Below are 10,925 nucleotides of genomic sequence, written 5' to 3' on the forward strand. Positions count from 1 at the left end.
TTCTAACTAATTTTTTTCAATATGACATTGTGTAGGGTAAGATGAAATGAATGGCAAATAACATCCAAATCAGATGACTGATATCATTTAGCAGCTGAGATGTCCTTAGAGTGAGGTGTCCACACATTTTTCACTCTACATGCACACATATCCAGCACATTCAAGTCAGAAAGTTTTCACTAACAGTGCCCATCAAGGAAGTGCATTCTTTTGAGCTCTCTTGGCTCCTTTTGAACTCTCATGCTTCTCAAGTCACCTTATGGCTCCATCAGTTCTGAGACGAGCAAGTGTTTCTGTACAGTGCTCCCTTATACTGTCTGAAGGGTGATGATACACACCAGTAGAGCAGCAGGAGCAGTGGAAACAACCTGCAACTTATACTGTCTTTCTGCAGCATGTAGGTAGAAGGCCACCTCTTCTGCCACATGGTAGCAGCATCTGTATTCATTTAAGCAGTGTATTAGACTGCTTTTATTGAGAACAGCAAACCAACCAGCCTCCAATTTCCTTGTCCTTCCCCTTCTTTTGGAGAAACTATTTCAATTCCTTGGTGCTTGGAAATCATTACAACAGACCAGCAATTAGGTTACACAGTAGAGTATGGCAGCATTTCTCAAACTTGGTGCCCTGCTACTTCACCCATGATTCCCTCAGCATTGCTTCTCCATCACTGATTCCTGTTGCTGCCATTTTCACCCACCACTGATTGCTGCTGTTTTCAGACATATACAATTGCCCAGAGAATTAAGTGGTTGTTTTACCTGTAGTTCTCTGAGATGTTGGACATGTTTAGTCCATAATCCACCCTTCTTCCCATCTGCTTTGGAGTCCAGTACTACCATGAGCCCCAAGGCATAGGGTTAAGAGAGGGTTAAAGTGGCACTGCCTTTTAGTGTTTCTGTTGGAGACTTGAAGAAACACAGGGTACATGTGCTAACAGGCACTGCTAGTGACAGCTTTTTCAAGTAGAATGAGGTGGGCTTGCAGACCCCTAGAATGGACAAGACACAAGCTATCTGAAAGAACAATAGTTGAAGCAAGAGTAACCATTTTTTCCATTCCTTTTAAATATAAGGTGATATTAAAGAAGATGATGAAGCCAAGTTGCTGCCCACAGAGAGTAACAGTGTTAATGAGTTGCTACAGCAAGAAACTGGTTGGGAAGAGGAGAAGGAAGAGGATTTTCCTACCTTCTTTAGTGTCATGAGTAATAGGTAATGCAGCCCCATAATAATGCAGGCCATGTAATACTTTTGTAATAGTGATGGTTGGAGTAGGGCAGTCTAGTAGTTGAGCCCTGTCATTTAAATGCCACTTCATGTGGATTTTTTGTCTCTCTTCATTCCTATTTAAAATAGAACTGGTTTTTCTTTGCAAGAATATCTGGCAGCAATAATTGAACTCTAAGAAATTAGCCATTAATTAGGATAAGGAGAAATTTTTATCCCAATAGAGAAACCAGTTTATCACAGATAGTTTAATTATGGTTGTCTTCCAGGTTGCAACCTACCATTCTGATCAAAGACCTTTATTTATATTTGCAGTCTACTGGGCTGCATTCACCAGTAGCTGAAGCTGGCAGTGAAGTAAATGGAACTTGTTTATGCCAGTGACTCAATAAGTGTATAATTTGCTTCATTCACATGAAGCAGATATGTAATGTAATTTCTCTCAAATTGCATGAATGGCAATATTTAAAGTAGTGATATCTTTGTTTGTAATGGAATCTCTAGGTTTAGCGATATTGAACTTCAAGAGGATGATGGCATACCCACAGAGGAATTTCTGCAATCATGTTATGCAATAGTGCCAGTCTTGGGTAAGCAGTTACTTGCTTTTGTTGTGGCAAGTGCATCCATTTAAGCCATGAATGCTCTTTGCCTGGTGGCCTAATAATGGTTGAAGTCATGCTTAGGCTCATTAGGCACCTATACTCTTGCCCCCAATGCCGGTTTTGACATGTTCTAATTAGAGCACGTTGAAGCAGCTCTGACAGCCTCGATGTCATGTGTATTCAGCATCCCCGCACTTCAAAATGGTGGTGGGGGCACTTTAAAGCTTGTCAAATGAGTTTTAGTTAAAGCACCCCTGCTGCCATTTTGAAGCTCAGGATGCTGAATACGTGAGCTGTTGTGGGTGCTTTGATTACAGCAGCTTCTGAGAGCCACTTTAATTAAAGCCTCCCTGCTCTCCCGCTCACCCCCCACAAACCCCAGAGCATGCATGAAGACACTCATTAAGAGAATTCACTTCTTTACTCAGTTAATATCATATAAATATTGTTGAAAAGGGCACCTTAATTTACTCGTGTGTGTGTGTATGTAGAAGTCTGTTCTATATAATTGCTGGTCTCTTCTCATCCTGGACCCATCACAAACGTACTTTGCTCACTGAATAAGTATCAGGATTTATAGGCGAGGAACTAACAATCCTTTTCTTCAGCACAACAGGAGTGTGTGGAATGTCATGGAAATTCAACACAACCACTACTGTCGGGTTTTTTTTTCATGCCTTAACTATTAGATCCTCTTAGCTGCCGAACTCTAACTTTGGCCCTTCCCGGGACATCTTCCACATGGCACGTGCAAGTGCCACCACAGACATATAGCCTCTGCACTTCATCAGCAATGTGAGGTCCCTCTGCACTGTCTATCTCAAACAGTAGAGCTGCAGTATGTGGGCTACATTTTGGCTTTGGAGTTTTGGTCCTATTCTAAAAGAAAAAGATTTACTCCTTTCTATGGGTTTGGGTTTTTTGTTTTGTTTGTGGGGGAGGTTCCATTCAGAAAAGCTGTTAGAGAACAAAGAAATGGATGTTGTGGAGATACGGCACTGGAAAATTTTAATATGTTTCCTTTTTCTTCTAGACAAACTTGGACCAACAGTCTTTGCTCCTGTTAAAATGGATTTTGTCGGTAATATCAAGGTAACAGTAATTTCTAGCACTGATCTGTAAACAAAATCGGACAGAGCTTTGCTGTTCTCCATAAGATTAAACCGCCCAAATGGGTAAATATAACTAACTACCAGTGTCTTTGGGTGCAGGCGTTCAGCCAAACTGAAGCAATTTGTATACAAGGGAAGCAAGAATGTGGTATGCTTGAAGGATATAGAAGTAGATTAGGCACACTGATTATGTAGGAATTTGTTGTGAAAGTTTGTATTAGGAGGTTTTGTAATATCAGCCTAACACTCTTGTCTGCCAGGTCAGAATGCTGAAACAGATGCAAAGTTTGTTCTAAAAGCACGCACTACCTTTTTTCCACACAGTCATTTTTTTCCATGTATCCAGAATTTTTAAATTCTAAGAGATTCTCAGATATACAGCATTTTAGATAGTGTAGTTTAACAGCCTGTGCATATGACCTTGGATTTGGACGTATCTCACAATTATTATAGAGTAAGTCACCTTCCATTTTGCTTTGTCATTAGGAGCAGACACATGATCCACTGTCCCAGTACACACCATGACAGTGCCTGAGCAAGAGATCTGGTGTCCTTTGAGCAAATGGCTACCTAGGATGACATTTGACTGGGAGAGCAGACACAAGACCAGTATATGCTGGTGTAACTAACATACGTGTATAGTTGCTCCTTGCTTATGTAGGGGTAACTTTTTAAAATTTGGAATGTAGTGACCTATGCTGATATAAGGATGTGTTGTCTGCTCCAGTTTTACTAAGGAATAAAATCCAATTTATAGTTAATGTTGTGTGTCCATGTGCTCTGATTCTGAACTGAAAGGATTTTAAGGTATACAATCAGGCAGTAGCTACTAAACCTTTGTTCATCGTATAGGCTAAAAATAAAACATCCTTCTTTAAGTAGAAGGCAGCTAAACCATTAAGGACCAGATCCCTCAGATGGTACAACCAATAGTGACTTACACCAGCTGAGAATCTGGTTCTGAATTTTTCTTTGATCCAAAGCTTTAAGAGGTGCTTAAAAAGTTAAACTTTTAATGGGGAACAGAATGTAGTTGTTGACTAGTATGATACCAGGTAAGTAGTTTTTTTATTTACCCAGTGATTCTGTGTTGATGCTTCCAAAAGGGTATTCTTTGGTGTTTAGCTCCTATCTAGGTTTATTTCAATACGAGATGTAATAATTTAAATAGCTTTTATTTTTTTTCATCTCACTTTCAGTTTCCCTACTACATGATATTGTAATATCTGCTAACACTGAGCTAGTGCATAGATCATACAAGTTTTAAAAACCAAGAAGGAGTGGAAAGATAGTACTGAGTGAAAGTAACTCCTATTTCCTGTTTTGACCTCTTTTTTTTAAAAGGGTATTGTCTGAAATGAGCATCTTTATGAAAATAACGTAAATTTAAGTGTTCTGATGACTTTTAATACAGCAAGGGTGCTCAACCTGTGGCCCGTGGAGTCTTGTCATCCAACCCACAGGACTCCGCACAGGTGCAAAAATTTGGCAGTGTTTATTGCTGCTCCCCTGCTGCCAAATTTCTAGACCTGTGGGAAGCCGTCTGAATGGATGGCACGGCCTTGCACGATGGATCAGACAAAGTGGGATCCAAGTGGGAGGGTATGGGATGCGGGCAGTGATCCTGCAGGTCTACCCTTGAACAAGTGCCATGCCATACATCTGGCCCACAGAGCCAAAAGGTTGAGTACCTCTGTAGTAGAGAATCTGCTGCACCAGCCGCTGTCAGTATTATGTTGCTTTTCTTTTGGGTGGAGGATTCTGAGCAGACGTCCCTGCCTGAAAATCAAGTTAATTATAGATTCATAGATGACAGGGTCGGAAGGGACCTCAACAGTTCACTGAGTCCAACCCCCGGAATAGGCTGGAAAGAGTGCTGGGGTCAGATAACCCCAGCCAGATGCCTATCCAGCCTTCTCTTAAAGACCCCCAAGGTAGGGGAGAGCACCACCGCCCTTGGAAGCTCATTCCAAATTTTGGCCACCCTCACCGTGAAGTGTTTTTTCCTGATATCCAGCCTAAATCTGCTCTTTGTCAGTTTGGGACCATTGTTCCTTGTTACCCCAAGAGGTGCTCTGGTGAACAGAGCATCTCCGATCCCTTGCTGTGTCCCCCTAACGAATTTGTAGGCGGCCCCAAGATCACCTCTCAGCCTTCTCTCGCAGAGGCTGAAGTGGTCCAGGTCCCTCAGTCTCTCCTCATAGGACTTGTCCTGTAAGCACCTAACCATATGAGTGGCCCTCCTGGACCCTCTCAAGTTTATCAACATCCTCCTTGAAGTCCAAAACTGGATGCAGTACTCTGACTGTGGTCTGACCAATGCCGCATAGAGGGGAAGTATCACTTCCTTAGACCTGTTTGTCATGCACCTGCTGATGCATAATAAAATGTGGTTAGCTTTGCTGATGAAAAGTGCGGTTAGCTTTGTTGATGAGGGGGACTGTTTTATGGCCTGTTGCTGCCGCTCCTTATTTAAGTGCTAGGTGATAGTTAAGGCCCATCCATTCCTTTCCTTCAAATGTGGCGTCTGTATCTCCATGTATATTACAAGTAATTGGTATAGGAACCATAATTTTTTCTATTTGAGAGGCCTGGCAAATGGGCTATTTATTAGGGACAGAATTTTTTGTCTTTATAAAATGTAAAAAAAATAGTATAAATTCTGTTGCATTTTTCTTCAGAAAATAAATCAGAAATATATAACCAACAAAGAAGAGTTCAACACTCTGCAGAAAATAATATTCCACGAAGTGAGTGCCGAGGTAGCACAAATAAGAAACTCTGCTACAGAAGCCCTCTTGTGGCTGAAAAGGTAAATGCCTAACCTTTAATTTAATTTTAAGAAGTAACCAAGATCATTCACCAGTGCTGGCTGAATGTAGGAAGCAGTTCTTGCAAGCTTCTTTGCCACCCAAGTTAGTCCAAACTTGGGTTCAAATTTCCATGCCATGCAAATAATTTAAGTGCACTCTTTCTGCTAGTCAAGTGACAAAATAATCATGCTTGACTATTCGTGTTGGCCCTCTTGAGTCAATGATGGGACTAAAGCTACAACATACAATCTGTCTTGCATGAGTGACTGGTGCCTCCTCAATCTGGGGAGGCACCCACAGAAGCCACCAATGGCGGCAGCCTTGGCAGGGAGAGCACCAGCCCTACTGACAACATCAGTGTCAGCTGTCGGGGGGGCACGTGCACCCTCTACCTATGCTGTCTTGCAGTACAGCTTGCTTAGGACAGCCCTTATGAGGGACTGAGAGGGAGATAGTGGATTTTAACAAATCCATCTCACTATATGCATTGCTACTTACATTGAGTTTTGTCTTATGAGTAGGCCAAAAAAGAGACTTCATCTTGTGTTGTCTCTCTGGAATTCAGTAAGCCACTAACATGGCAACTGTATTCATATATGTTGCTAAAATGTCTTAGAACTATGATCTTATATTATACAGCCTCAAAAATTACTTTTTGAAATAAAAATTATATGCATTTTTGGTTCCTTCCTGACAGAGGCTTAAAGTTTTTGAAGGGGTTTTTGACAGAAGTAAAGAATGGTGAAAAGAATATTCAAACAGCTCTGAGTAAGTGCCAATTGTTTTGTTTTTTTAAATATATACTTGAGCTTTTTTCTCAATTTTAATATTACTGTTCCTGTTCAGTTCCAACCTATATCTTCTCCTGTTCAACTCCAACCTAGATCTCCGAAACCCATCTCATTGAAAATGTATCTTTACAGAGAGCTACATTATTGGTAGTCCATCTTTCTGTGGTTGAAGGATAAGAATGAGCATAGTTAGCATGTGCTTTACACAGAAGGCAGACCCTTGTCTAACAGAGAAGAGTATGCCACCATTTCATTTTCTTCTGCAGTTATCGGTAGGGTAATAAGGAGGTTTGCATATCACCAACATTACACATCTAATATAATAGTGGGATTTGGGGGACACAGCATTTCTGCATATATGTTCTTGCATTTATTTTAATAGAAAGTAATAATATATTTAATAACTTGTTAATAATTTAGATTGTTTAGAACTAGTTTCTTCCAAACCATTCTGGGAATGGTTGGGAAAAAATAAAGTCACCAATCCACATAGGAAATGTATAGAAATACCTTGTGCTTTTGTAGCTGGAAGAGGCTATGACCACAATTCATCCATTAAATAAGTATCCTGTCTTCAAGCTGAGCACCCTTTTCTGCTGGCCATCTTGATCAACATGTGTGTACTATTCACCCTCAGTTTCTGCAACTACATTTTATCTAGAAATGAAGACTCATGACATAAAGAAAGCTATAACTGGCCAAAAATGCTAGTCTACAATGCTTTGCTGTCTGCACCCAGTTGATGCAGACTCATATTCATAGTTCCTGTTATTCAGAGTCTTTTATCTGGATTGGTTGTGTCAGTCACCCCTCTTTTTGCAACCAGAACCTCCCAAGACAGCTAAAAACTTGAAACTGTTGATTAGCAGAGCATGAACATGGAGAGAGAAAACCTTCCTAGAATTCAGTATGTCAGAATTGTAACCAGAGGCTGCCTCGCATTTGGAACTAAATACAGATCCTATCTTGGATTTAACTGTCCTTTAATTAGCTCATATTGTGCACACAAAATATATCCCAATACTATATTGTTCTGATCATAAGATGACTCCGCTTGTAAGTCAACCCACGTTCTCGGGTGCGGTTTTAGAAAAAATGACTTGTATTCAAAGAAGTTATGACTACAGATAAAGCTCTTGAACTGCTGTTGGCCTTCCAAATCCCACAGGAGAAACAAGCAACCAAGAAATGGACCCAAAGGGTTAAATGCAGTAAAATGCTAAAAAAAAAAAATTAACTGAAAAAAATCTGACTGGCTAATTTTTAAAGGTTCACTGATACATTGGTCCGATATTGGATCAGCACCGATATAAAGAAAATTGTCTATATCGGAAATTGGCCTGATATGGCCGGTAATTTGGCTGATAAATGGCCTGTGCACGCGCAGCTACAGTGCAGCACATAGGCGGTGAGGAGCACAGCCTGGCAGCTTAGAGCAGTGTCCAGCTGGTAAGTCTGCTGTGGTGGAAGGGGAAGGAGGAGGGAAGGGGCATGGGGGGGTAGATCAACACCTCCCACGGTGAGTGAGGGAGTGGGGCTGGCACAGGGGCTGGGTGAATCGCTGTCCAGCTGGGGCTGAGGAGCTGTGGGACAGAGCTGTGGCTCATCCGTGGGGGAGCTGGGGTGTCTCCCACCACTTGCCCGGCAGCTTCCACTGCTTCTCCTGCTACTCATCAGGGAGGACATGGTGGGGGCCATGTGCCCCTGGATTTGTGTGGGGTGTGTGGGGCTGGGGCTGCACTGGGCTGTGCTTGGGGTGGGCAGGAATGGAGCTGATGGGGGTGCTATAGTAAATTTTGGGGTGGCTGCAGCCCCCTGCATAGTCCTGCTCCCAGCGCCACTGCTTTCTGCCTCAAGCACAGCACAGCGCAGTCACCTGCCCCGCCCCACGCAGATCTGGGGGCACATGCCCCCCCCATCTGTGCCCCTCCAGATGAGTGGTGGAAGCAGCAATGGGAGTCACTGGACAAGCAGGTGAGCACCAGACCGCTCACCGCTCCTCCCTTCCACGTTTCCCAGACGAGCTGCAGCTCTGTCTCGTACCTGCCTTGCCCCAGATGCAGCCCCACTTCTTCCTCACCACAGGCGCCTTGATATGCCTCCCTAGCCCTTTCCCTCCCCACTTCCCTTCCATCACAACAGACTTACCACTTGGACACTGCTCTTCAAGCTGCGGGGCTGGTATCAAAAATCAGTACTGGCCAGTATATGCCTCCTTAAAAATCAGCTATTGGTATTAGCCCCAAAAATCTCTATTGTTGAACTATAATTGGGTGTCCACGTATAAGTCATGGAAGTTTTAAGGCTCTCTTGGGAGGGAAAAAAAGGTAGACTTAAATCAGAACAATACAATAAATTAAATTTAACTTTGAACTAAACAAACCATGGCAGCTTCAGATGATGAAGGGAACTTACTTTCACATATGCTTCCAGTTGGGTTACTTCCAGATATTTGAGATACTCTTAGATATCATGCTGAGAGGGGTGATATAAGTCAACTTAATTTGTATGATTTTGATAGTCAAGCCACTTGTTTAGGTATCTGAACCCTGGGTTGGGTGTCTGGGTTTAGGCATCCAAACTGAAACTTTGGTATGAAAGTCTTGAACAAGATCACACAGTGGCAGAGCCAGAGCCAGGAATAGAATCTGAGAGTCCTCCTTACTTTGTGCTCCAGCCCCTAGTAAGGTGCTTTGATACCTGAAACTTTTCACTACAAATACCCACTATTAGCTTTCCTCATTTTAAGAGTTTTCTTGTTGTTTAAAGCACAAAGAAAACCACCTGGTACTCAGCAATCTTCTGATGAAAGGTGAAGGAACTAAGTAAGTTTTAACTTGGAGAAAAAGAGATTGAGGGAGGACCTGACGGGAATTTTCAAATATTTGAAAGTTTTCATAGTTTCATAGATGTTAGGGTCAGAAAGGACCTATTAGATCACTGAAGGCTGGAGACCCTCTGGGTTAAAATTTGTGGGGAACATGTCATAGGAGACACGATGGTAGGAGTCTACTACAGACCTCCCACCCAAAATCAAGAGCTTGACCAGGAGTTCGCCAGGGAATTGGCTGAGGCTGCATGCTCCAGGTCCATGGTTGTCATGGGAGACTTCAACTACACAGACATCTCGTGGGAAGAGTGCTCAGCTAAATCCAAGTGGTCGCAAAGCTTCCTCTCATGCGTGGATGACCTCTATCTGACACAAGAGGTCTATGAACCAACGAGAGGTAAAGCGCTGCTCGACCTGGTACTGGCAACCGGGGATGACCTGATCAGTGGCATAATGATCGATGGGAAGCTGGGTGACAGCAACCATGAGCTGATCACCTTCACCATCCACCGTAAAGCTGACAAGTCAGTCAGCAATACAGAAATCCTTGACTTCAGGAAAGCTGACTTTGACAAGCTCAGGAGGCTTGTCAGTGAGGTCCTAAGAGACCATGACCCCAAGGGGAGGGGAATTCAGGAAGAGTGGTTGCTCCTCAAGGGAGCAATCCTCGATGCAAAAGCTAATGCTATTCCATCTCGGAGGAAAGGCAACAAAAGGACACAGCAGGCCCCTTGGTTCTCCAGGGAACTAGCGGACCTCCTGCAGCTAAAAAGAAAGGCCTACAAAGGGTGGAGAATGGGATCCACCTTCAAGGAGAAATATTCCACACAGGTCTGGTCCTGCAGGGAGCAAACCAGGAAAGCCAAGGCTGCGACAGAACTCCAACTAGCTACAAGTATCAAGGACAATGAAAAGTCCTTTTTTAGATATGTGGGGAGCTGGAGGAAGAGCAAGGGCAACATCGGACCCCTGTTAAACCAGAAGGCAGAACTGATGACCAGCGCCCAGGATAAAGCTAACCTATTAAATGGATACTTTGCATCGGTCTTTCATTAGTCCCATGAGATGCCCCTGCCCATTATGGGACAGGGAGGCCTGGGTGAGGGAGATTCCCTGCCCTTCATCATTGTTGACTTTGTGAAGGAACACCTTGAGAGGCTGGACACCTTCAAGTCAGCTGGCTCTGACAATCTACACCCCAGGGTACTCAAGGAGCTGGCTAGCATCATAGCCCAGCCCCTGGAATGGATCTTCGAGAACTCCTGGTGCTCTGGTGAAGTGCCTGAAGATTGGAAGAAGGCCAATGTGGTGCCCATCTTCAAGAAAAGGAGGAAAGTGGATCCAGCTAACTACAGACCCATCACCCTGACCTCTATCCTGGGGAAGGTCTTAGAAAAGATTATCAAAGAGGCCATTCTTAACAGACTGGCTGACAGCAACATCCTGAGGGATAGCCAGCACGGGTTTGTTGTGGGTAGGTCTTGCTTGACCAATCTCATCACCTGGACAAGGGAGAGGAGATTGATGTCATATATCTTGACTTCA

At 43.2% G+C, this 10,925-nt stretch overlaps 1 protein-coding gene across 1 annotated transcript in view; it reads left to right on the plus strand.

The window, feature by feature from the left end:
• Positions 1-10,925, plus strand: part of PLEKHA8 (pleckstrin homology domain containing A8) — a 42,098-nt gene that overhangs the window by 21,827 nt on the left and 9,346 nt on the right. Inside the window, exons 8-12 of the mRNA XM_019535430.1 lie at positions 1,076-1,214; positions 1,734-1,819; positions 2,868-2,926; positions 5,628-5,758; positions 6,457-6,527. Of these exons, the coding sequence (XP_019390975.1) occupies positions 1,076-1,214; positions 1,734-1,819; positions 2,868-2,926; positions 5,628-5,758; positions 6,457-6,527 (486 nt within the window). The remainder of the gene's footprint in view (positions 1-1,075; positions 1,215-1,733; positions 1,820-2,867; positions 2,927-5,627; positions 5,759-6,456; positions 6,528-10,925) is intronic.

The sequence above is a fragment of the Crocodylus porosus genome, unplaced genomic scaffold (genome assembly GCF_001723895.1).
Source record: "Crocodylus porosus isolate Cpor-Errol unplaced genomic scaffold, CroPor_comp1, whole genome shotgun sequence".
Taxonomy (NCBI): Eukaryota; Metazoa; Chordata; order Crocodylia; family Crocodylidae; genus Crocodylus; species Crocodylus porosus.